General features: G+C 48.9%; 1 protein-coding gene across 4 annotated transcripts in view; it reads right to left on the bottom strand.

Moving 5' to 3' along the window:
- Positions 1-27,326, bottom strand: part of NDST1 (N-deacetylase and N-sulfotransferase 1) — a 97,979-nt gene that overhangs the window by 32,465 nt on the left and 38,188 nt on the right. For all 4 annotated transcript variants that reach the window (XM_060181175.1, XM_060181164.1, XM_060181167.1 and 1 more), the window contains 2 exons: positions 19,244-20,109; positions 3,650-4,144 (listed from right to left, as the gene is read on the bottom strand). In XM_060181175.1, coding sequence (XP_060037158.1) covers positions 3,650-4,144; positions 19,244-19,759 — 1,011 coding nt within the window. In that variant the 5' untranslated portion in view covers positions 19,760-20,109. The remainder of the gene's footprint in view (positions 1-3,649; positions 4,145-19,243; positions 20,110-27,326) is intronic.

The raw sequence follows: 27,326 nt of genomic DNA, 5'->3' as shown, positions 1-27,326 counted from the left end.
TGTCAGAAACTCAGAGAAGGGCAAGGAAAATAGCATAATGGTGATACAAACAGATTGTCAGATCTGAAGCTCTGAGGTCCCAGGTTCAGTACCCTACACCTCCATAAGCTAGAGCCAAACAGCCTTTATTTGCATTTCTCTGAGCATTTCTGTCAGAGAAATGCAAATAAAAACAACAATGAGGTACCACTTCCCTCCTGTGAGATAAATCAGAAAAGGTAGCAGCAACAAATGCTGGAGAGCTTGCAGGGGCAAAGGAATCCTCCTGCACTGCTGGTGGGAATGTAAATTGGTCCAACCCCTATGGAGAGCAGTCTGAAAAACTCTCAGAAGGCTAGAAGTGGACCTACCCTATGACCCTGCAATTCCTCTTCTGAGGACATATCCCAAAGAACCCAACACACCCATCCAAAAATATCTGTGTATACCTATGTTCATAGCAGCACGATTTGTAATAGTCAAAACCTAGAAGCAATCCAGGTGTCCAGCAACAGATGAGTGGCTGAGTAAATTGTGATATATATACACAATGGAATACTACTCAGCTATTAAAAATGGTGAATTCACCTTTACCTCATCTTGGATGGAACTGGAAGGAATCATGTGAAGTGAGATAAACTAGAAAGAGAAGGAAGAATATGGGATGATCTCACTCATAGACAGAAGTTGAAAAATAAGAAAAGAAGGGAAAACACAAAGCAGAACTTGGACTGGAGCTGGTGTATTACACCAAAGTAAAAGACTCTGGGGCGGGTGGGGTGAGGGTTCAGGTTCTAGGACATGATGGCAGAGGAGGTGGAATGGAAATGTGGAAAACTGATAAATGTTACACATGTGCAAACTAATCTATTTTACTGCTGATTGTAAACCATTAATCCCCCAATAAATAAAGGGGAAAAAAAAAACAGCGAAGCTCCAATGCTCCAAGGCACCACCAGCATCTTCCTGGTTCACAGGTACACCCCAGCTATGTGATTAAGTCCCTGCACTTCTCTGAGCCCCGAAGCCCACATTGGGAGGGGGGAGTGAAGAAGGGGACGGGAATGGGGATGGAAAGAAGCAGAAAGGGGCATAGTCCCCCTGGGATTCCTACAGAGAACCTACAGCCTCACTGGGAAGGGATACACTCCTAGCAGGAAGCACTGTCTGTAAAGCCAAACAGAGTGACATGCCTGTCCCATCCTAGGAAGCAGCCACAAACTTCCCACTCACCCCATCTTGTCATCTTATCACTCAGGTTCAGAGATAGGAATGGATCTACCAGAATCGCCCAGTGGGTCAGGGTCAAAGGGGAACTTAAACACTGTAAACAGGGAGTTGGGTGGTAGCGCAGTGGGTTAAGCGCATGTGGTGCAAAGCGCAAGGACCGGCTTAAAGATCCCGGTTTGAGCCCCCAGCTCCCCACCTGCAGGGGGTCGCTTCACAAGTGAAGCAGGTCTGCAGGTGTCTGTCTTTCCCTCCTTTCTCCATTTCTCTCTGTCCCATCCAACAACAATGACATTAATAACAACAATAAGCCCAAAAAAGGGAATAAAAAACAAACAAAAATAAAAAATAAAAATCTTTCTTAAAAAAAAAAAAAAAAACACTGGGAGTCGGGAGGTAGCGCAGCAGGTTAAGTGCACGTGGCGCAAAGCCTCATAAGGATCCCGGTTTGAGCCCCCGGCTCCCCACCTGCATGGGAGTCGCTTCACAGGTGGTGAAGTAGGTCTGCAGGTGTCTGTCTTTCTCTCCCCCTCTGTCTTCCCCTCCTCTCTCCATTTCTCTCTGCCCTATCCAAGAACAATGACATCAATAATAACTACAAAAAAAAGCAAAACTGTAAACAAAGCCTGTCCCCAGTGCCACCTCTCTCTCTGCTGGGGGGGGGGGGTGGTGGTATGGGAGTAGGGGGGTTGTCAGGAAGGGCAGAGTCTCCATGCTGATGAGGCAGAAGGCCACATCCCAACAGGCCCCAGAGCCAATTCCAACAGTGACTCAGGAAGATGTAGACTAAGGGAATCAACCCCACTGGGGAGGGAAGCATTCCTCCTAGGAATCTCAGTCCTCCTCCCAACATCAAAAAGAAGTCCTGGCTTGGTGATAATATGTTCTGACACTTGTTAATCTCAGACAAGGGAGGACAGTGGTCAGCAGGCAGTAGTCTCTAGAATTAATCCCCTGTTTTGTTTGCCTTGGATCTATTGTTAGGGCGGCTCTCTGTTGATGGCAACAGAGAGGCAACAGGGGCTTTCCCCATTTACACTAGCAACAATGTCCTACCCTTTGCAAATAGAGTTGAGTGAAACAGAGAGGAGGTGAAAACCTTATTTTACAGATTTCTTAGCGGTCTTACCTTACAGGCTTTGACTGATGAGGATAAATTTCTGTGGTTTGTAAAATACTTCTGCATATAGTTTAGCTTGGTAAGTGATTTCTAAATGAAACACATACATTTCCACAAACTACAGATCTCGTGAAAATGCTTCTTTTTTGATATGCATTTCTGTATCCTTAAAGCTCTAATTCTTGTACGAGGAGTGTTGGAAGGGCTCTGGTACTGACATAAACATTTCTGAGAGGGGAAAAAGGACATCTAGAATAAAAGGCAGATAAGCTATCCTGCTGAGTTCTAATCTCTGCTTCTAAGACTGGTCTCTTCCTCCCAAAGGCAGATTTGTGGGCTCCCCATTCTATACGCAGAATTTCTCTCCATTCAGTAATTGACATGACTGTACAATGGAACTTGCTTCTAGTGGAACAGCTAATAAAAACCAACTATGGGGCCATGCAGTGGCACAGCTGGTTGTGCGTACCTATTACCACACAGAACAACCTTGGTTCAAACCCCTAACCTCCACCTATGGGGGAAGCGTCACAGGAGGTGAAAAGCAGTGCTACAAGTGTCTTGCTCTCCCTTTCCATCTGTCTTCCCTCTCAATTCTTCTCTCTATAAGCAAAATAAATATACTATCTATGTGTGTGTCTGTGCATGCATGTACGTGTGTATGTATGTATGTGTGTGTGTATATATATATATATATTTTAAACCAAATTGAGAATATGTACTTCTATTTCTTCCAGTAAGAATAAGATAAATCTGTAGACAGTAAATGTCTTAATTATCTGGAGACAATGTCCAAAGTTCAGATGACTTTTTTTCATCATTTCCAAAATGTTAAGTGTAGGCTGGTGAGACAGCTCACCTGGGAGGGTGCCTGCCTTCTCATGCATGTAACCCAGGTTCAAATCCCCAGCACACCACTGGGGGGAAGAAACTTTGGTGCTGTGGTATCTCTCCCTTTCTCTCTCTCTCTCTCTCTCTTTAATTATATTTATTTGATAGCACAGAGAGAAATTGAGAGGGAAGAGGGAGAGAAGAAAAGAGACACCTGCAGTACTTGCTTCACCACTCGTGAATCTTCCCTCCTGCAAGTGAAAACCAGGGGGCTTGAACCCCAGGTCCTTGCATTGCCAGACCTACTCTCCCTCTCTGTCTGGAAAAGTCAGCCTTGAAGTGACGAGCCCACAACAACAACAAAATAAAGAGAAGAAAAGCAACTGGCCAAAAGAAGAACTAATGGCACAAGGAGGGCCAAGGAGTGGGGGGGACGACAAGGCAGGGCAAAGGGTGACAGGATCCCATCCCACCCTGAAACTGCCCCCATACCTTCACATCCTCCACCTTCATGCGGGTGCCCTCCTTGCCCACAAAGATGTCATCAATGTCCACCAGGATGTAGCGGTCGAGAGGCAAGGAGAGGCGCTTGCCAGTGAGGAAGGCCACGGCGTCCACAAAAACGAGCTTGTGCAGCCAGAAGTTGAGGTTGTTGCCGAACAGCACACGCTGGATCCCGTCGTGGAGGCCCAGGTCCTGGACCACTGTGGCATGCAGCGCAGCGTGCAGGCCGGCATCGGCACCCAGGTGTGGAATGGACTCGGACGAGCGCGTCTTGGCCAGCAGCACCGGCTCATAGGTGGAGTGGTTGGACTGAAACACCGTCCAGTCCTCGCCGGGCAACACGCCCTTCTCCACCTCGCTGGGCCGCGTCACATAGAGCAGCGGTGACTTGGGGTTGATGCTGCAATCCTTCAGGCCCAGGTTTGAGTGCAGAAACAGGGGGAAACCTTTGAGCTGGGCGCTCAGCAGGCTATTCTCATTGGCCTGTATGGAGTAGGGGAAGGGGATCAGACCCAGAAGCCAGAGGCGTCATGGCAGATTGTGTAGTTGACAGAGCAAAGGACTTGCAAGCTTGAGGCTCCAGTGTTGCATGTACCAGAAGGGTGTTCTGAATCTCCCCCCTACACACACATATTCAAAAAATCATGTGAAACACATATGAAAATCATATGAAATCTCTCTGTCTCATATAAAACAAATAAAAACATCTTTGAAAGGTCCAGAAAGTGGTGCAGTGGCTAGAGCATTGGACTTAAAATCATGAGGTCCTACTCAACAACAACCAAAAAAAAAAGGGGGGGGAGTTGGGCGGTAGCACAACGGGTTAAGCACACGTGGCGCAAAGTGCAAGGGCCAGCATAAGGTTCTCAGTTCGAGCCCCTGGCTCCCCACCTGCAGGGGAATTGCTTCACAAGCGGTGAAGCAGGTCTGCAGGTGTCTATCTTTCTCTCCTCCTCTCTCCATTTCTCTCTGTCCTATCCAACAAAGATGACATCAACAACAATAATGACTACAACAACAATAGAAGCAACAAGGGCAACAAAAAGGAAATAAATCAATTTAAAAAAAAAATCCATTAGAAATGCAGAGAGACCCATGACAGAATCTTCACTGAAGAAGAGATCTAGAAGGCCGACAGATGAAAAAATGATACACAAAGTCACTGGTTATCAGGGAATGTAACCAAAGACAACCATGAGATACCACTTTACACCTGTGAGAATGTCACACATTAGACAACACAGAAACAACAAGCAGGATATGGGGAAAGATAATAGGTAACATTGTTGACAGGAAGATAAATTGGTTCAAGCCTTGTAGAAAACAGACTGAAGGCTCCTTTGAACAGTAGGAATGAACACATCTATGACCCAGCAGCTTATCTCCTAGGGATATATCCAAAGGAAGAACACACACGAACACACACACACACACACACACACACACACACACATCCAAAGAGATCTATGTAGACCTACATTCATAGCAGCTCAATTTGTAATAACCCAAACTTGGAAGCAAGTCAGATAGCCTAACCACAGATGAGTTGCTAAGAAAGTTGTGGCATATACATGCAATGGAATTTTACTCAGCTACCAAGAATGATGAAGTCATCTCCTTTGCCTCATCTTGGATGGAGCTTGGAGAAATCATGTTAAATGGCACAAGCCAGGAGGAGCAGGACAAATACCAGATGAGCTCACTTATAGGTGGAATTTAAGAAACAAAGACAGAAATAGAAAACACAGAGTAAAACTTGGACTGAATGTCATGTATTGCACCAAACCAAAGGACTCTGGGGGGGAAAAAAAAGGGAGGGAGGGGGTGAAGCGAATGTTGACTCCCAATGCATGATGGTGGAAATAGACCTAAGTGGGAGGTGAGAAAGATTTTGCAGACATCTATCATGGAGAGATGAGAAATTATACCCATGTATCAACAACAGTACTGAAAACCATTAAGTCCCCACTAAAATGATAGAAATAAATGAATTGAAATAAAAAATAAATAAAAGGATCTAAAATAAATAAAAGCAGGCCCAGGCAGTAGTGCACCTAGTTAAACATGCACAAGGACCCAGGTTCAAGCCCCTGGTCCCCACCTGCAGGGGGAAAGCTTCACAAGTGGTAAAGCAGGGCTCTAGGTGTCTCTCTGTCTCTTTCCTTCTCTATCTCCCCTCCCCACCAATTTCTGTCTGTCTCTGTCCAAATAAGTAAATAAACATTTAAAAATCAAAATAAATAAATAAAAGCATGAGGTCCTGAGTTTAATCCCTGATATGTCACATGCCAGAGTCACATGCCAGTTCCCCTTCTCTCTCCATATTAATAAATATTTTAGTTAAAAATAAAGAGGATCTTTGCTGAAATCACTAACGCAAAGGACACATGCATCCCCATGTTCATAGATGAATTATTCAGAACTGCCAAAATATAGAAGCAACCTAAATGTCCATCAACATAGGACTGGATAAAGAAGGAAAAGGACATATACTCAATGGAGTACTTAAAAAAGACAATATTGTGTTCCTTGTGACAAAAAATGGAAGGACCTACAGGTGATTATGTTTAGTGGAATAATGAAGTGAAAGACAAACACTGAATGGGCTTCACTCATATGTGGAATATAGAGAACTGAAACACTTGAACTTGCAAAAAAGTGACCAAATTATTTCTAAGACTGTGAGAACAATGTTGCTATCCTTGCATGGGTGGGAGCACAAGACTTCAGTGATGGGTATGGTGAGGAAGTATAACCGTGTTACCTTGTAAACCACTATTAAATCATTCATTAAAAACTAGTTAAGTGGAGGGCTGGGTGATGGTGCATCTGGTTGAGTGCACAGGTTACAATGCGCAAGGACCCAAGTTCGAGCCCCTGGTCCCCACCTGAAGGGGAAAAGCTTTGCGAGTGAAGCAGGGCTGCAGGTGTCTCTCTGTCTCTCTCCCTCTCTATCACCCCTTCTTCTAGATTTCTGGCTATCTGTATCCAATAAATAAATAAAGATAATAAAATTAAAATAAAAAAACTAGTTAAGTGGGGGCCAGAGAGTGGCACACCTGCTTAAGTGCTCACAGTACTATGTGCAAGGACATGTTCAAGGGCCCAGGTTCAAGCCCCTGCTCCCCACCTGTAGTAGGGATGCTTCACAAGCGGTGAAGCAGGTCTGCAGGTATCTGACTTTCTCATTCCCTCTCTATCTCTCCTTCCCCTTTCAATTGCTCTTTGTCCCGTAGGATAAAATGATGGGGGGGGGGGATGGCCACCAGGAGCCATGGATTCATAGTGCCGGTGCCGAACCCGTGATAACCCTGGAGGCAATCAATCAATCAATCAATCAATCAATACCAGTTAAGTAGATTAAAATAACTGTCTTTGGGAAAAGGGAAACCCTTGCAAAGAGCTCCCCATCTCCCCTGGTCCACTCTGAGCCTGGTCTTGCAAAGCCAGCTCCCAACCATAGAGTGCACAACTAGTTGAAAGATGTGCTCCCTCAAACGGCACTGAGCACTGCTCCTGCCCCCTCAAGTCAGCATGACAGTGACCCCATGGTGCAGGCACAGCTAAGTCCCCACTTTACAGACACAGAGATTGAGGCAAAATCATACAGAGGAAAATGCAGCTGTTATTGAATTCTTAGGCAGAGAGATGGGACACACTGAGGCTTTACTGTAGGAAGCAGTGATGATTATGCCAGCAGACCCAGCCGGATTCATGTCCACAAAAGACATGAGCCCCGAGCATCACAGGGCTTGCCCCTTTATACAGTCATCAGCTTTCTCGTGGTAACTCATAGCAACAAGCTTAGCAGGTTACTTTTTCTTTTGTGCATACAGAGAATACAACTTGTTTGGGTTATCGGCAGACTCGGGCAGAAATAGATTCTAAGGCCACTGACCAAGACCACTTTGATTATTGCAGTAGGAAGTCCTGTTTATGCTGGGAGGAGGGGGAAAGATTATAGCCAGCTGCATTCTTCTTCAACTAAGAAGTTAACCCTTGTTTGCCTCACAGCAGCTGACAGCATGACATGCACTCAGTCACTAGACTGCCAAGCCGTAGGCAAGCCACACAACCTCTGTGTGCCTCAGTTTCCTCTGCTGTGAAATGCAGCCTGGGGTGGTGAAAGGAAAGTGTTACAGAGGCAAAATTCTCAGTGCAGGGCCCTCAGTTTGCCCTCAGACAAAAGGAACAATCTCCCTTGCCACCCCACCCACATCATGGCAGGGAAAACTGAGGCTTTTCAGGTGTGTTGGCTTCCGTCACATAAGGGTCAGGAGGACCCCAAGTCACAGTCAGGGGAGCCGGGCCTAGAGTCCACGTGACTGGCAGTTCCTGGACGACTGCCTGGAGTAGACTTATACCACACAGCCCTGCCTTCAACGGAAACCTCAGGTGGACACCAGCACAAGGAGATTAGAGAGGAAGTTTTATGGGATGTGCTGGAACAAATGCTGCTTCACAGCATTCCTGACCCTCATAACAGGCCCTGGGCTGCCCCTCAGGATGTCCAGTTCCCCAGGTCTCCCTTCTCATTTCCTAGTACCCACAGTCTCCTGCCCCAGGTCTCCCTTCTCACTTCCTGGGGACCTGGTGACAGTTCCCACAGCATTCTGCCTCTCTTCATAAGGCTCACAGCCCCTGCTCCTTTACACCACCCTCCCCCTCCTAGTAACCTTCCCCTGGGCAGAACACAATTTATTCTTGCCCCTATGGTCAGCTCCATTCTATCTTTATGGTCTATAAAACTACTGTTCAACACAAAACATTCTCAACACAAAACATTCTCTACAGAGGAGATCCAAAAGGCTAACAAACATATGAAAAATTGCTCCAGGTCGCTGATTGTCAGAGAAATGCAAATAAAGACAACAATGAGATACCACCTCACCCCTGTGAGAATGGCATACATCAAAAAGGATAGCAGCAATAAATGCTGGAGAGGCTGTGGAGACAGAGAAACCCTTCTGCAATGCTGGTGGGAATGTAAATTGGTGCAGCCTCTATGGAGAGCAGTCTGGAGAACTCTCACAAGGCTAGACATGGACCTTCCATATGATCCAGTAATTCTTCTCCTGGGGATATACTCCAAGGACTCCCTAACACCCAACCAAAAAGATATGTGCACACCTATGTTCATAGCAGCACAATTCACAATAGCTAAAACCTGGAAGCAACCCAGGTGTCCAACAACAGTGGCTGAGAAAGCTGTGGTATATATACACAATGGAATACTACCCAGCTATTAAAAACAATGAACCCACCTTCTCTGACCCATCGTGGATGGAGCTAGAAGAAATTATTAAGTGAGCTAAGTCAGAAAGACAACGATGAGTATGGGATGATCCCACTCATAAACAGAAGTTGAGAAAGAAGAACAGAAAGGGAAATTCAAAGCAGGAGTTGCCTGAATTTGGAGTAGGGCACCAAAGAAAAAACCCTGGGTGGAGGGTGAGGGTGAATGTTCAGCTTCATGGGGTGGGGGGTGCGAGATGGGACTCTTGGTGGTGGGAATGGTGTTTATGTACACTCCTATCAATCTGCAGTCATATAAGTCTCTATTTAATTAACATGAGAGGGGAATATCTCAAACTTTAATATGATTGAATATCTCAAACTTTTTAAAGTACAGACTGAGTCTTTTTAATATATAGGCTGAGTCTTTGATATGTTGACTCTCTTAAAAGCTTACTCCAGGGAGAACAAAAGCAACTGGTGGCATAGCTATATGCAAACAATGTCAAAGGACATGAAATATGGTAAGGGTGTATATGATACAGCAAATCCCAAAAAAGGGATTCTTCAAAGTTAACCCAATTGCCAAACAATGTGATTATTGCAGTAACTATCTATTGTCTTCTTAAACCCTAAGACAACAGGAATCTCCCGCTTCGTCTATAGAGCCTATGTTTCCCCCAATCCTAGAACCTCTGGGGTGGGGCTCACTTCCCTGCATGCTTCTCTCCAGTCAGGCCAAATGATATTGCATCTGCTGATTCCAACCTAATCAATGCAACAAGTACGATCTCAGCATGCTTCACCTCAGACTGTGTCCAGAGACATCAGGCATGGATTGCCAACCCTTCACCCTCATCACTCGGGTGAGACCTTTCCTTTCATGGTAGTCTCTAATTCCATTCCAGGAGGTTCATTTCCTAACAAAGTCCCAAAACCTAGATATAGGCCAGGTCCCGTAAGATAGAGCATATGTTCACATGTATCTATAAATTAGGGCAAAATATATACCTGAAAGCAAAAAGACACAATAGTCTGTAGTGAGTCAGTATCAAGTTCATAATGAAATAGTGTCCACTTAGACTTAAGATACCCTCCTCACCTACTTCCTCTTACAGTTCTCTCACTCACTCCAAAGCTAACCTCATCAAAGCAAGGAGGGCAAAAGCTGAATAAGGGCAAAAGACTGGCATACTTTAACGATGACTCTTTAGTCACTATCAGGCCATTCCACCAGCTGGGGCCCTAATCAGGGAGTCCTGAGATTCCCAAACAGACATGATGGGTCTAGACCTCAAATAAATCCCTCTCTCCATTGTTACCGGTCATCTCTATCAGGAATAACAAAATAGACCCCTTTGTAGGCCCCCATAGGACCTTGCCCTCAACCTGGATCAACAATGGTAGAAAATGTTCTATCCTCCAAAGGGAGGATGGACAACATACTCTAGGCTGCACTTGAGGAAGATGGGTCGATACTGGGGCAGCATGGAATGTTCCTACTGATGACCAGAGAATGTGAGCTCAGATCTAGAGGGATATAGAGGTCACACAGGCACCTAAGCTAATGATGGGCTCCAGATCACATCAAATTGATGGGGTTTACAGTAATATTTATACCCCTTTCCCATATTAGGGAGCTACTTTCTTCCCTGATCTAGCTTTCTGGTCCTTTTCCCAGCCATGACATCATCTCCCCAGACAATAATTAGGATTCACCTGCATATCAGATTTCAGGCTCAGGCAAAACAAAAAACAAAAAACACTAGTATAGCTACAGGCCCTTTGAAATATAACTAAAATATGCCTACTAGCTATCTACAAAATGGAGGACCCCCAAAAAAAACTTCACCTGCACTATTCCAGCCTTTAGGTCCATAACTGTCCAACAGATTGTTTGTATATTAACTCTCTTTTCAGCCACCAGGTTCCAGAAGCTAGGATACAACCAGACTTCCCTGGACAGACAACCCCACCAATGTGCCTTGGAGCTCTGCTTCCCCAGAGTCCTTCCCCACTAGGGAAAGAGAGAGACCGGAAGGGAGTATGGATCGACCTGTCAATGCCCATGTTCAGTGGGGAAGCAATTACAGAAGCCAGACATTCAACCTTCTGCATCCTACAATGATCTTGGGTCCATACTCCCAGAGGGTTAAAGAGTAGGAAAGCTATCAGGGGAGGGGTTGGTATACGGAGGTCTGGTGGTGGGAACTGTGCGAAGCTGTACCCCTCTTATCCTATGGTTTCGTCAATGTTTCCTTTTTATAAATAAAATTTTTTTTTAAAAAAGATAGTATTGTTTCTATTTCTCTGTCATCAAGTCCACAGCTTCTTTGTATCACTCTGCTGTAGAACCTACCCACTGACTTAACAAAAATTATTTTTGTATTTTTCAATTAAAATTTATATTTTGTTAAAAATAAAAAAAACTACTGTTCAGGGAATTGGGCAGTAGTGCAGCGGGTTAAGCGCAGGTGGCGCCAAGCACAAGGACTGGCGTAAGGATGCCGGTTCGAGCCCCTGGCTCCTCACCTGCAGGGGAGTCATTTCACAAGCGGTGAAGCAGGTCTGCAGGTGTCTTATCTTTCTCTCCCCCTGTCTTCTCATCCTCTCTCCATTTCTCTCTGTCCTATCCAACAATGACAACATCAATAACAACAATAACAATAACTACAACAATGAGAAAACAATAAGGGCAACAAAAGGGAATAAGTAAATATTTTTTAAAAATTAATAAAAAAGGAAATTAGATTTTAAAAAAGAGAGAGTTGGGCTGTAGTGCAGCGGGTTAAGCGCAGGTGGTGACAAGCACAAAGATCCCTGTTCGAGCCCCTGGCTCCCCACCAGCAGGGAGTCGCTTCACAAACAGTGAAGCAGGTCTGCAGGTGTCTGTCTATCTTTCTCTCCCCTTCTCTGTTTTCCCTTCCTCTCTCCATTTCTCTCTGTTCTATCCAATGATGACGATGACAACAATAATAATAACTACAACAATAAAACAACAAGGGCAACAGAAGGGAATAAATAAATTTTTTTTTTAATTAAAAAAAAAAAAACAACTACTGTTCATCCTTCAAAACCCAGGGCATATAACCTCTCCTCTGTACTATCTTCCCTGAGGCTGTATCACACCCTGAGTTATAGCACTTCATACCTAGGCTGTCGCAGTAACTGTCTTAGAGTTCTCTCCCACCAGGCCGAACCCTCTGAAGGGTGGGGCTGCTTGCACCTTTGGATTCCTACACCCCAGTAGAGAGGCCTGACACCCTCTGGCAGTAAGTATGTGTTTGATAACTAAGCTGACTTTTTTTTACAGGGCACCAGGACCTGGAACATGTAGGATACCACCTCCACAGGCAAATTTTTCCATTCTTATTTTAAATAGAGAGGCTGAGGAAAGAGACATGGGCAGAAAGAAGAGATACCACAGCATCACTCCAACACTCACAGAGCTTGTCCAGGGTCATTTATGGTGTTCCTGTGTGGCAGCAGAGCTCAAATGCAGACCCCACACGTGGTAAGGCCCACACTCCACTGAGTGAGCTACCCTGACCCCAGGAAGTGGAGTTTGTTGGGTTTTTTTTAGTTTTGTTTGTTTGTTTTGTCTTGTTTTCCTGTAAGTGGATTTTTTTTTTTAAACAGTGAGAGAGGAATAGACAGCTACCCAGGACTTGGCATGTGAGAATGGTTCAACGTGTGCCCTGTTTGTTCATTTTACAACTGTTGACCTTACAGCCATGTTAAGTGCCTGGGATATAAAAGGAAAAGACAGGCATGACCCCTGCCCTCATGAACCTTAAAGCAGAGCTGGAAAAAGAGACGCCAACTAAAACTGCAAAAGTTAACACGGAAACTCACTGTGGCACATGATACGTAGGGCAGAATCACTGTACTAGAAAAAGCATCATGGGCTGGGCGGTGGCACACCTGGTTGAGCACACACATTACAGTACATAAGCACCTGGCCAGGCTCAAGCCCCCATATCCCCATGTGCAGGGGGAGAGCTTCACAAGTGGTAAAGCAGGGCTGCAGGTGTCTCTCTTTCCCCCTCTTTCTCTCCCCCCATCTCTCCCCATTCCCTCTTAATTTCTAACTCTATCCAATAAATAATAAATATTTTGAAGGAAGGAAGGGGAGGAAAAAAGGAAGGAAAAAAAAAATGAAAGAAAACAGCTGCTGACTAGACCTGACTGGCTGGCTCTGGAAAGGTTTCCTGCTAAGGGAGGTAGGAACAGGTCCTGAGAGGGCCTGACATAGCTATATAAAACAAACAAACAAAAATTTTTTAAAAAGAGTTCTGTAGAGAAAGGAAGGGGCCTGGGCAGTGGTGCACCAGGTTAAGCACACATAGTGCACTTAAGCATGAAAACAAGAATCCCAGTTCAAGCCCTCAAATCCCCACCTGCAGGGGACTCACTTCTCAAAGCAGTAAAGCAGGTCTCCAGGTATCTATCTTTCTCTATTCCCTGTCTTCCCCTTCCCTCTCAATTTCTCTCTGTCCTATCCAAAAAAAAAAAAAAAAAAGTGTCCACAGGAACAGTGGGTTTGTAGTGCAGGCACCGAGCCCCAATGATAACCCTGGAGAAAAAAAAAAATAGAGGTCGATTGGGAGAGGAGGAGAGGAGGCAGAAAGGCAGGCTGGGGCCATGCTGCAGGACTCCAAGGCCTGAAGCAGCAGTGGGGAAACATCAGAGGATTTTTAACAGAGGATGACAGGTTCTGATCTGCTCCTTCCAGCTGCTTGTGAAGAGGAGTGGAGTGGGGCAGAGCTGGAGTAGACAAAGGGCACAGATAGGCTGGCATGGTCACAAGGCCCTGAAGAGCTGGCCAGGTAAATGCTGTCCAAGGACACTGCAGGCTGAGTCTGAGCCCCAAGCAGAACAGTGTCTGGGGAAGGGGTGTCTGTTACTGATTTCCACGGAGAAGTGCTTTTCTCTGATTCCCACTGGGGTTCTGTGGGGCCCCGGCCTGCGAGCTGTGATAAGGCATCTGCATTCAGTTCTCAACACACCAAGTGTACTGCCAGCACCCCACTTGACCTGAGATAGTTGATGAGGTTCAGCCCAAGGCAGAGCCCCATCCTGAGAGATCACGCCCCCCACCTCCCAATTTTAGTACCCCCTCTCCCACCACTCCTAAGCAGCATTGGTCAAGGCTGGGAGCTGCCTGGACTGTGTGGGGGTAAAGATGGAGGAAGGGGGGCAGTGACACATCAGACCCTGACTCCCTCACCTGCAGTGGCCCAGGAGGCCACACTGGGTCAGAGCACTGGGAGATCCCATTTCAAAGCCCCAGTCTGGAGCTGACTGCCAGGCACTCCCGGCTCAGCCAGCTGCCCAGCTGGGAGCTGTCGAGGAAGGGACAGAGCCAAGTTGTGGGCTGATGGTTCACCCCAGTTGGCAACAAAAGGAACCAGCTGGGGACAGAAACTGAGCAAGCCTGAGCTTCAGGTTGCAGAGAAAGACCCTCACTGCAGGCCTCACCTCATGGGAGGGAATCCCTCATGTCCTCAGCACAGAGAACCCACTCAGCAGACCACACCCCCTGCAACACCCCCACACACCCTAGCCTAGTAGAAAGGTCATCCAGGCCGAGGAAGGAAGCCCTAATCTGGGAATCAGAAGGCCTAGAAGGGACTCAGATAAGAATAGCTAATGACCTTGAAATGCTCCCCTGGCCTTGGCTCCCCTGTCTGCTTTGCTTTTCACGTGCTCACCTGGGCTGGGTTGAGTGTCAGATCTGTTTTGACCACAGCACTGCTCAGCTCTGGCTTACAGTGGTGCTGGGGACTAAACCTGGGACCTCAGCGCCTCAGGCCTGAAAATCTTCAGCATAACCACTGTGATACCTGCTCAACCCTAGCTGTGAAGTGTTGACTCTTGAATTACTAGACACAGTTGTTTGCCTTTCCCAGTCCCCATGCTTAACCTGGAAATGAGGTGCGTGCTTCCTGCGGGACATAGGGCATGATTATGGCTGCAAAATGGTGAGCTCGGGGTTTCACACACAGCAACAGCCCGAGGAAAGAGGCCAGGGAGCCTGTGTCCTCTACCAGGAGGTCGGAGACACCTGGATACAAGGCTGAGCTGGCTGAGGAAAGCCTATCTGGTCCCCATCCTCCAGGATTTTTGAGAGGACCCTGTTGGTCAGAACCAAGTGGAGGCATGCCTGGCTGAGTACACATGCCACCAGTGCTCAAAGAACCAGGTTCCAGCCCCAGTCCCCACACCAACAGGAGAGAAAGCTTCAAAGTGGTGAAGGTGTCTCTCTTCCTCCCTCTCTATCTCCCGCTCCCCTTGTATCAATTTCTCTGTCTGTCTATCCAATAAATAAAGAAATAATACTATAAAGAACAGTTTTTAAAAAAATTTTTTTCCTCCAGGGTTACTGAGCTGGGGGCTCAGTGCCTGCACTACAAATCCACTGCTCCTGCACGTTATTTTTTTCCCCTTTTGTTGCCCTTGTTGTTTATCATTGTTGTTGTTATTATTATTGCGGTTACTGCTGTTGTTGTTGTTGTTGGATAGGACAGAGAGAAATCGAGAGAGGAGGGGAAAACAGAGAAGGGGAGAGAAAGACAGACATCTGCAGACCTGCTTCACCACCTGTGAAGCGACCCCCCCGGCAGGTGGGGAGTCAGGGGCTCGAACTGGGATCCTTACACCAGTCCTTGTGCTTTGGGCCATGTGCGCTTAACCTGCTGCACTACTGCCTGGCCCCCCAAAAAAGTCAAAGTACCACCACCTGCTGTGCTTTCTGTAGAGAGCATAGCAGCTGTTATTTATTGGGTGACTAAAGTGCCAGGCCACGTCTCATTTTATCTACAGGTGTTGAGGCAAGAGCTGTGGTCGACTGCAAAGATAAGCCACTCTGCTTATAAGTGACAGAAAGGCTGGAAGCAGGGTAGACTATCCAGTCCCTGCTTTCACATTCACTTGGAAGCCCAGACCAGGGGGAACTATATCTCTGATGGAACTCTCCGGACCCCTCAAGTCCACAAGCCTGCCGGGTCTGACAAGTGTAAGGCACAGCTTTGAATAGGACTGGCATGGGGAGCCAGAAGGTGAGCACTGACCAGCATAGGGCCCTCATCTGAAGGAAGGACTAGGAAGTCTGGCATTGCTGCAGACCTCACAATGGGACTCTGAATCTGTCCCTGTCCTCCCCTGGGTCTCACGTTCACCTCTAGTAGAGTGAAGCACTGTTGCATCAACTGTACCAAGTGAGCCCCGCCCATTGCTGGGTCCCCAGATGCTGTGGGATTTCTGTGCACTGGATGTGACCTTTGATGCAGATTCTACTAAATAAATGGAGTGGGAGGCTTTCAGGCTCAGCACGTTGTGGTTAATACTAGGGGGTTTCGGGGTTGGGTGGTGGCACACCCAGTCTAATGAACACACTATCATACACAAGGACCCTGGTTCAAGCCCCCTGCCCCACCTGCAGAGGAGAAGTTTAATAAGCAGTGAAGCAGTGTTACAGGTGTCTCTCCTTCTCTCTGCCTCTCTATCTCCTCCTCCCGTCTAAATTTTTCTCTGTCCTATCAAATACAGTACAACAGAATACAACGCAACACAACACAAGGGTGTCTGGAGACAGACTGCCGGGGTTCAAATCCTAGATCTGTATCTGTTAGGGAATGGAGAATAGGCGAGTGTCCCTTACCCTCTCTCTGAGTTTACTTCTCTCTTAATCCAGGATGCTATCCGCCTGCCTTGGAGTTCACGCCCATACAGAGAACAGAGGCACTGGGGGAGCACTCCATAAATGTCAGTCACTGTGACATTTCTCAGGCCTGGGCTCTGGCTCAGACTTAATGAAGTTCATGATGAAAAGGGGGACAAAGTCCAGGAGAAAAAAGCACTGGCACTAAAGCCCATCTTTCATGTGTCACCATAAATCCATAAACCAGGTAAGCATTTCCCAGAGGCTACTCGAGAGTAGAGCGTCTCGTGACCACGCCATTTGGGGAACAGATCTCCTGAATTATTCTGGGGAGGGACTCCTCAGGTCTGTCCACTGCTGGAGCCAAAGGACCTTTCTTGGTGACAGACCTTTCTTGGTGCTGGGCTCCCACGTCACTGGATATGCCAAGGGAAACTCAGTGAGACTGGCCCCTCTAAGCCCTATGCACAGGGCACCAGAGCGCCAGGTCACAGTAGTGCTCAGAGACAATGGGACTAACAGGCGCCTGCTGGTGGACACAGGTGTCTGTTGTTTCTCTGTTTTGTTTTGTTTTGTTGTTTAATTTTTTAATTGGATAGGACAGAGACAAATTGAGAGAGGAGGGAGAGCTACAGAGGGAGAGAGAAAAATAGACACCCATGGACCTGTTTCACTACTTGTGAAGCAACCCCCCTGCAGGTGGGGAGCTAGGTGCTCAAACCGGGATGCTTGGGCAGGTCCTTGTGCTTCACACTATGTGCACTTACCCCAGTGCACCACAGCCCAGCCTGTTGTTTTGTTTTTAAACCAGAGCACTGTTCAGCTCTGACTTTCTGACTTAAGGTGGTGCCAGGGACTGACTCTGGGACCTCAGGAGTGTCAGGCATGGGAGGAAGTCTTTTGCAGAACCCCTATGCTGTTTCTGCAGCCCACAGGTCACTACTACCACATCTCCTGCTCCTCTCCCAACTCATACTCAGCAGGAACCTGCTTCAGGAGCCTCTGCTCTGAAGGCCCTTCACACAGAGCCTGGCTTTCTAACATTTTATCAAGGACGGCAACCCTGGCGGTGCCATCAGAAACTATCAACGGCCCAAGCCCATCACCCTCTTGGCCCTTCTCCTGCTTTATTTCTTTTCATACTTATCACCATCTGCCACACTGTATGTTTGTTTGTTCCCTGTCTGCCACCCACTCCACCCCACTGCACTGAAATGCCTGCTCCACGACAGCAAGGACTTTGCCCACTTCCCTCACCGGCACAAGGCCTGGAGCACAGGAAGTACTTGCTTGTTGGGAAATTGTGCAGATGTGGTGAGCACTGCAGGGCCCACAGACCACCATATTTCCATGCAAGTATTATTATTTACATACCAATCTTCTGCTTTGTCTTAGAAACGACTAAAGGTCTCCCCGCCACATTATCCCCTCAGGGTATTGCTAATTCCGACCAGTTAAAAGCATCGCAACAGTTGCTAAGGACGCTTCCACCTTCCCAGCATGCCTTTTACCTCTCTCCACCCCCTTTCCTAGCCATTTCCGTTTCTGACTTGCCACTTCCGGCATTATCCCATAAAACCCACTTCTGTTCCTGGCTTCGCTCTTTTTTCTCTCCTGCGTCCTGACCTGGAGAAGGGCTGGCATGCAGAGCAGGAGGTGGCCATTGTGGTTTGGCACCATGTGGCTAACCTGCTGTGCTCACACCTGACTCTGGGGCGTTCCCGTGTGAATAAAGAATTGTATTACCATACCACCACGAGTCCCTGGATGCTCTCTCCTGCCCGCAACACTAGCCTGACACTTGCTGAGTGAAGGGACAGTGCCCCAAGCACCTACCTAGAATCCCCAGTGGTGCATGCTTCCCAAACCCTGCAGCTCCAAGTTCTTTGGCCAGAGTCCTTGGATACCTCCCCCTCCATGAGCCATCCCATGACAGTGCTCCCAGAAATCACTGCTGCGGGGAAGGGGTATGGAGCAGCTCACCAGCCCATTGGATTTCCTTCTCCTTTCTCCCAGTGCAAAATATGAGGAGGTGCATAAAATTCCAAGGCTCACTACACCCAACAGGGAAAGTATTCAATCCAGATGGAAACCTACCTGTGCCTGGATTCAAAAATCCTCCCACTCCCACTCCCAGGTGGCAAGACCTCAGAGCACTAACAATGGTCCTCCTGTGCCTGAGTTTGCTCATGGGCAAAATGGAAACACACTCCCACTCTTGGGGGTAAAGGTGGGGAGAAATGATCATGCTTTCTCCTTTGGGTCCATGCCTTCTGTGTCCTGGGTATCAGGCACCCACTGCTTTGTGCTCCTAAGGAAAGCTGGTACTCACAAAGTAGCACTCCACAGGAGCCAGCACTGGGGCTCCAGGTTCTCACAACAGCAGAGTTATGCCCTCCTATCATGTCCATTTTACAGACAGAAAACTCAGACACTCAGTTGTTGGGGGAAGGGGGAGACAGACTGTGCAATAGATCAAGTGGCAGATTTGCAGGCATGAATCCTGAGTTTGGTCCTGGCATGGCTTGTGCCAGAGATGCTCTGGTTCTCACTTGCTGCTCCCAACCCTATTAATAAATAAACCTTTACAAACAAAAGGAAAGGATGGAAAGTCAGACACGACACTCAACAGGCCCATGCAGAGGAGCTCAAAGTCGAATCCTCTCCCTCCACGCCCTGCATACCTTGAAGAAGCCAATGATGCCCACGCCGTAGGCCACGCAGTACTTGTCTAGCAGCTCCCGGTTCCAGGCATCCAGGTTGACATACTTGAGGATGTTCTCGTAGATGATGAGGGCAAAGCGACCGCGGCCCTTGTCGGTGAGTGTGGGCATGTCACCCTTGCCCGGCGCAATCTCAGTGCGGTACTTGAAGCGGCTGGACTCCAGGATGGCCACCACCTCCTGGCCCAGCTGGGAGTAGAGGCTTTCCACGAACACCAGCACCAGCGGGTCCGTGCGGGAAGGGGTGACCGCCTGCAGGGGCTTGAGGGGCAGCAGGCGGCTGGGGGCTACGGGGGGAGGGTCCCCGCAGTCAGGTTCTGGGGCTTCCACAGAAGAGGGCTCCAGGCTCCGCTTCCAGCCATACAGGTAGTAGGCAGAGACGAAGACGCTGAAGAGGCAGAAGGCAAACAGCAGGAAGAGGACCGCCTGCGGGGACACGTGGCGACACAGCCTGCGGAGACGAGCCAGGGCGGGCATCCTGGGCCCCGCAGCAGCGGCCACCCCAAGGCCCCGAGCTCGGGGAGACACCAGAATTGTTCACAGACACTTAGCAGGGGAGGCCCTCCCGAGGGAGGGCAGCGGGAGTGGAGGAACCGGGCCCCTGGCCCTTCCTCCCAGCCAGGGGCACAGTCCACAGGCTGGTGTGTTCCTTCCTTCCTCCGCACCCCTTTATGTCACCATGGCAAACCCCCACGTGGTCCTGTGCACAGCAGAAGTACCCCAGGGCTTCAGGGCATCCTGGGGACACTGGGCAGTGAGCTGAAGAACACCAGGCAGGTCCAGGGGTGCTGCATGCTGCTCTCTCAGTGGGGTCACCGGGGCCAAGACTGGAAAGGAGAGTCAAATGTTATAAACCAGAATGTGGGCTCGTAGGCGTGAGGTGGGGGAGGGGGTTCTGGCTATGGGCCCTCAGGACCACATTCAGGCACATTACAGTAAGCAAGGACCCAGGGTTCAAGTCCCCAGTCCTCACCTGCAGGAAAGAAGCTTCAGGAGCAGTGAAGCAGGTATGCTGTGCAGATGTCTTTCGCCTTTCTTTCTTTTTTTTTTTTATTTTTTCCTCCAGGGTTATCACTGGGGCTCAGTGCCAGCACTACAAATCCAGTGCTCCTGGTGGCCATTTTTTCCATTGTATTAGACAGGACAGAGAGAAATTGAGAGAGAAGAGGGAGAGAGATAGATACCTGCAAACCCGCTTCACTGCTTGTGAAGCATCACCACTATAGGTGGGGAGCCAGGGGTTCAAACCCAGATCTTTGCAAAGGTTCTTAACTTATGTGTATTTATCTGGGTGCACCATTGCCTGGTCCCCTCTTTCTCCTTTTCTATCTCCCCCTTCCCTCTCAATTTCTCTCTGTCTCTATGCAAAACAAATGAATAAAATAGTATTAACACACACACACACACACACACACACACATTTGTAAGGCCTGGGAGCTCTCAGAAATGTTCTAAATCCCAACCCAATGCCACATCCTTGAGGTCAGGCACCTCCTTACCCATGTTTCTCTCAGTACATGCCCAATGGTCCCATCCAACAGATGAAAAGAGCAAGACTCAGGCAAAGCAACCAAGCCAGGATCCCCGCCCGAGGCTGTGAGGCAGGTCCTCGTCTATGAACAGCCCCTGTCGCAGGCACCAGTGTCCTCATCTATAAAACCACCACCCCGCAGTGCAGGCCTAGTGCCAAGAGCTAACTAGGCAGACCTGTCTCAGGGACTTGGCACAAATAGCATAAAACAAGTGGCAGCTGTCACTATGGCCTCTAATGCAGCAGTCACCTCTCATCCTTGACTCTTGTGCCCATGGGTGCCATGCTAGTCCACAACAGTAGGCAACTGGGTCCCTAGCACAAAGATTCCAAGCTGGCCAAAGGACGCCCTCACTGACTCCAAGAACCCAGAACATTCAGGGTCCACATCTCCGGCTCAGTCTGACCCCTCATCTGTATCTGTTTCTTTGGGATGTTACTGAAGACCCTGCATCCACACTGCAACAAAAAGACCCCTATTTCCCTCCCCTGAATGGCATCCCCTCAAAACTGAATGAAAGCACCTGCTAACAGTTAGCAGGGGAGATCTCCACATGGAGACAAGGACAGCATACAGGGGTTCCTGGGACTCACTGCCATTCCAGCTGAGTGGGACAAGAAGAGGCAGAATCCCTGGGTGGGGTCTGTGGCCCGGTGCAAGGTGTCCCATTTCCAATTGTTAAGGGCAGCCCTCTGCCTTGCATCATGGAGAGCCAAGAGGGGAAGGAGCACAGACCCTGCCCCACTGCCCTGAGCCTTGACTCCCTCACCAACCATTCTCCACACCTCCAGCCTCACAAGCCAGTCTCTACTTGTGTATCTGGGTCTTTGCTCATGCAATCCCCCTTGCCTGGGCTCTTCCCCAGCCCTGGGGACATTCACTCATTTTTTCCAGATGGCTCTGAAGTCACCACCGCCCTTGGGGGAAGGAGGGTGCAGCCCCACCCCTACCACATGGTACTAGAAGCTGAGAGCCAGGCTGCCTGGCCACACAGGCCACAGATGCCTGCTCCTCCGTTTGTCCAGCACTTCTCTTTTTTCTTTAAATGGTTTTATTAATATAGTTTACTTATTTTACTATAATGGGGGGGGGGCTGAGACCAGAGCACTACTTAGCTCTGGCTAATGGTGGTACTGAGGATTGAGCCTGTGACCTCAGAGCCCCAGGCATGATGGTCTTTTGCATTACCACTGTATTATCTCCCTGGTCTGCCCAGTATTTCTCTTTAATGTGAGGTTGATTAGCAACATTTTGAAACCAGGACACATAACAGAATGGCTAATTCCTCTTTAGAGAAAGCATGTTCTGGAGCTGGAGAGAGATAGCTCACTAGAGACGGTGTATGCCTCGTCATGAATGTGGTCCAGGCTCAAACCCCGAAACCACACGGGAGCTGCTCTGGCCCTGGAGGAAGCTCTGATGCTGTTGTGTCTCTCTCTCTCTCTCTCTCTGAATGAGTAAGTTGGCCCAAGAAGGGTGATGCTGTACATGTATGTACAAGATCCCAGCTCTGAAGAGAGAGAGAGAAAGAGAGAGAAAGAGAGACATCTGCAGCACTGCTTCCCTACCCATGAAGCTTCTCTCCTGCAGGTAGAGAGCAGGGGGCTTGAACCCAGGTCACTATACATGGTAACATATATGTACTTTGTGCTATGTGCCACCGCCTAGCCTCCACCACTGTCATTTCAAAATATATACATATATATTATTTATTTATTTTCCCTTTTGTTGTCCTCGTTTTTATTGTTGTTGTAGTTATTACTGTTGTCGTTGTTGTTGGATAGGACAGAGAGAAATGGAGAGAGGAGGGCAAGACAGAGGGGGAAGAGAAAGATGGACAGCTGCAGACCTGCTTCACCGCCTGTGAAGCGACTCCCCTGCAGGTGGGGAGCCGGGGGCTCAAACTGGGATCTTTATGTTGGTCCTTGCGCTTCGCGCCACATGTGCTTAACCCACTGCGATACCACCCAACTCCCCCATATATATTTATTTTTAAAGAAAGAAAGATACAGAGAGAAAGAAAGAAAAAACAGAATACTGCTCTACTTTGGCTTATGGTGGTGTTGAGGGTTGAACATGAGAACCCAGAGCCTCAGGCATGAGAGTCTTTTGCATAACCATTATGCTATCTCCCCAGCCCTCATTGCTATTTTTTAAATATTTATTTATTCCATTTTGTTGTCCTTGTTGTTTTATTGTTGTAGTTATTATTGTTGTCGTTGTTGTTGTTGGATAGGACAGAGAGAAATGGAGAGAGGAGGGGGAAGACAAAGAAGGGGAGAATGGAGGGAGGAGGGGAAGACAGAGAGGGGGAGAGAAAGATAGACACCTGCAGACCTGCTTCACCACTTGTGAAGTGACTCCCCTGTAGGTGAGGAGCCAGGGCTCGAACCAGGATCCTTACGCTGGTCCTTGTGCTTTGCTCCACCTGTGCTTAACCCGCTGTGTTACAGCCCGACTCCCCATTGTTATTTTTTTAAAGAGAGACAGATTGATTGATTGATGAGTGACCAAGAGAGAGAGGACCAGAACATCAATCTGGCACATAGGAAATCAAAGATCAAACTCGGGACCTCATGCCTGAGAACCCAGTGCTTTATCCACAGTGCTCCCTCCCAGGGGACATCACCACAGTTACTTTTCACTGCTGTCATGAATGCCACATTACTGTGAGTCTAGAACTGTGCTAAACACATTCACATATTGTTACTTCACTTATAAAGGAGTTTTGGGGACTGCTCCGGCATGTGAAAGGATTCACAGAGAGGAGCTGGGAACCGGTTTAAACAATACAAGGTTTATTAGGGTAAAACAGGTAAAGGGCAAAATAAGCAATTATCATCAGGGGTTAATAGTACACTGAGTGGGGGTTGGGCGGTGGCGCAGTGGGTTAAGCGCATGTGGTGCAATGCGCAAGGACTGGCGTGAGGATCCCGGTTCGAGCCCCTGGCTCCCCACCTGCAGGGGAGTCGCTTCACAGGCGGTGAAGCAGGTCTGCAGGTGTCTATCTTTCTCTCCCCCTCTCTGTCTTCCCCTCCTCTCTCCATTTCTCTCTGTCCTATCCAATAGCGAACAACGTCAACAATGGCAATAATAATAACCACAATGAGGCTACAACAATAAGGGAAACAAAAGGGGGAAAAAATGGCCTCCAGGAGCGGTGGATTCATGGTGCAGGCACCGAGCCCAGCAATAACCCTGGAGGGGAAAAAAAAAAAAAAAAAAGAGTACACTGAGTACAGTTATCAAAAGTTTAGTCCCATAAGATAAACAATCATCAGCTCTGGTAAAGGTTGCCCATGGCTGTAGAGGGGTCTAAAAGTTTACCGGCTAGCAGAGTCACACGTGTTCCATTCCCAGGAGAAGGAGTCATGGCGGATACCTGGAGCACCTCCATGGAGATGCTTCTGACCAGAAGCAGCAGCAGCCAAAGAAAGCAACCTGCTCCAAGTCCCATGCTTTTATACATTCCCTTCTGTCTGTCCCGCCTCAGGGTGACGTCATTCGTATGCTAATAGCCCCAAACTCCAGTTGGGGTCACAACAACATATCTTTTCTTGATTATGCCTTAACAACGAATACTGTCATTGCTCACATTTCCAGCTGGGGAGCATGAGGCTGAGAGAGGTTGAGTTACTAGCCTAAAAATCACACAGCTAGCCAGTGACAGAGTTGAAATCTGAGTCCAGAGCCCACAAGATGGGAACAGCACTGGAACCCACTGAAGAACCTTGACCAGGTTGGTGCATATGACTGAGACTCAATAACCTAGCTGAGCTCCCATCTTTAATGTATCTGTAACGTAAGCATTTTCTCTAGCCATAATTTGTTTGATTTCAGGTCATTTGGGAAAACCCCATGGGTTAGATAATAGAAAGACTTGGGGGTGGAGGTAGTAGTCATCCATTGAGACTCCCAGACCTTAGCTAGGGTTCCCACTGTGCTCTCACAGCCCTAGGCCCAGCTTTCCCTGCCAAGGTGCTGGGGATAATGAATGAGATGCTCTGGTCACCATGGAGACACCATGACAACGCAGCACTTTCGGGAAATACCACAGTAACTGCGGCCACTGCCCCAGAGATGAAAGTCACTCTTAGCCCCACCCCTAACTCCAAAATACTCTGGTCCACACCCAACCCACTCCCCCTTGCCTCCAGATCTTCCCTAAGTTCCAGAGAGAAAGGAGGCAGGGGTACAAATGCCTTGTCAAGAACAGAATGGGGGAGAGGGGGCATCCAGTAGCTCCCTGTGGGAACAGGTGGCTCCACGAGGTCCCTGAGACTGAGCCTCTGGTGCTGTTTTGTGATGCGATGCAACCAGCGACCCAGCCCACACACACTAGGAGGCTCCTGTGAAGGGCCATGTGCATCAGGCTTTCAACAGGAACTACCAGCAAGGCCTCAAGGATCACTTGGGCACCACCTTGCCTCCTGCTTTGACCAGCTTCATGACCCTGGAACACATCTCCCAGCCTCTCTGAGGCTGCGTTTCCCCTGGTGGACCGTGGGGCTTGGACTACATTTCTCTCTTACAGGGCTGCTACCAAGACAATGAGGGATGGCCTGCAAAAGATCACTTCAGAAGGAGACAGGCTCACACTCCATTTCACAGACTGGGAAACTGAGGCAGGGACGGGGGAAGAGGACTAGTCCCAGGCCACATGTTCAGAAAGAGAACACCAGGGAGGTCAGGTCTGGGAGTACTCCCAGGATCAGGGACATGCAGAGCCCCCCTCGCCCAAATGAATGGGTACTGAGGGCCTCAGGGCTGAAAGGGTTCATGTCTCTGGTGTGACTCTGTTGCAGGGGGTGAGAAGGGAGATCCCCATAGGCTCTGTTTCCTGCTGGGGTCACTCCTGACCGAGCCCTCTCATCCCCGACATGCCCACATTCCCATGCACACAACTTCACACAGGGTCAACATGTCCCCCTGGTGTCATCATGGGCATCCAGGCCTCAAGTACATACGGGGGTTTGGGGTGAGGGGGGGGATGAGAAGAGGTGCAGGAGCCCCCATTGAGCCAGCTCCCCATGTATAACTGGGCTTTGGGGTAGGAGTGGCTGCAAACCAGACACTTGTGTCCCCAGCAGGCAATCCCACAATCCCAGGGCCACTCCCCACAGCTGAGCCGGCCCCTCCCAGCCTGCCACACCTCCTCCAGCTCAGTCACGCCACCACCCACCACCCTGCCACACCCCCCCTGCCACCCAGAGCTTGGCCGCCCAACCCTACTGGCCCCACCCACCCAGAAAAGCACAGCAAAGCTGAGCCTCCACATTTGCTTCCCAGCTGTGCAAGAATCACACCCCTGGGAGAGCAGGAGCAAATCCCTACCTCTGGTGAAATGCTTAGTGTGCCATCCCCATCCCCCCCACAGCCCAGCAGGATAGTCAGGCCTGGCCAAGTGGCCGCCCATCAGCTACCCAGAGGAGGGAACCCTGGGCCACCAACTGGGGCTGTGGGCAGCCTGGCCCAACTCAAGCCCCCCCCCCCACCCCCCCAATGCTCTGGTCCACTCTGCAGGAAGATGCTGAGGAGCTGAGAGGGAAAGGAACCCCTGGGGCTTGCATCAGGCCTGCCCACAACCCTCTGCCCCCACCCACCTGGGGCCCTTCCGTTATCCATTAAAACCCTGCCCATCCTCTAAAGTGTGTGGTGTGTAGGGGCGGGGTGGGGGGGCTGGGGGGGTGGGAGAGGGCAGTAGTGCACCAGGCTGAGCGCAGATGTTACCATGTAGCAAATCCAGCTTCAAGCCCTCAGTCTCCACCTTCAGGGATGAAGCTTCACAGGTGGTGAAGCAGAAGGTGAAGCAGATCTACAGGTGTCTTTTCCTGCCCCCTTCCCTTCCCCTTACCCCTCCCCCTCCCGCTCTGAATTTCTCTCTGTCCTATCAAATAAAAATCAAATCTGATTTCTGAAGTGCTCACTGAGTCCTGTGTCTCCACTAGCTGTCAGAGGCTCTCACCATCCAACACTAGCCCCACCACCCCCAACACTTCCCAAAAGCTTTTCAGGGGCAGAGGCTCCCATGTGTGAGCAATGTGATTCTCCATTGATCTTCCACTAGCCAGAAGGGGAAACTGAGGCCCACAGAGGGGCCGTGTCCTGCCCAGACCCACAGTGGAGGTAACCGGGCTTCAGCAGGTCAGCAAACACACATCAGCAACCCCCCCCCCCCGAGCTTTAGCTCTCATGCCCTCTCTCTTTCTGGTTTTGTTTTCCTCCATTTTATGTGTGTTTTCACATCAAAAGCAGCCTCTAATGCTCCTTCTTGGAAACAGACCCACAAATCACCCATCAATCAGCAAACAAACAAAGCAGAGAGTGCCGGTTCACTCCCAGGCTCTCAAACCAGGGCTTTTTTCTCAACTCCCTGCCAGGAGGGCACCAAGAGAAGAAACCTTGGGAGCTCAGGCCCCACTTGTTGAGAATTTGTTTTGCCTCCAACAGTGCCGGGATTGAGAGTTTACCTTTGCACCAGCTCCAAAGACAGGGTTTACCCAGCAAACAGT

The sequence above is a fragment of the Erinaceus europaeus genome, chromosome 2 (genome assembly GCF_950295315.1).
Source record: "Erinaceus europaeus chromosome 2, mEriEur2.1, whole genome shotgun sequence".
Lineage (NCBI taxonomy): Eukaryota > Metazoa > Chordata > Mammalia > Eulipotyphla > Erinaceidae > Erinaceus > Erinaceus europaeus.
This window is presented reverse-complemented; position numbering and strand designations above follow the sequence as displayed.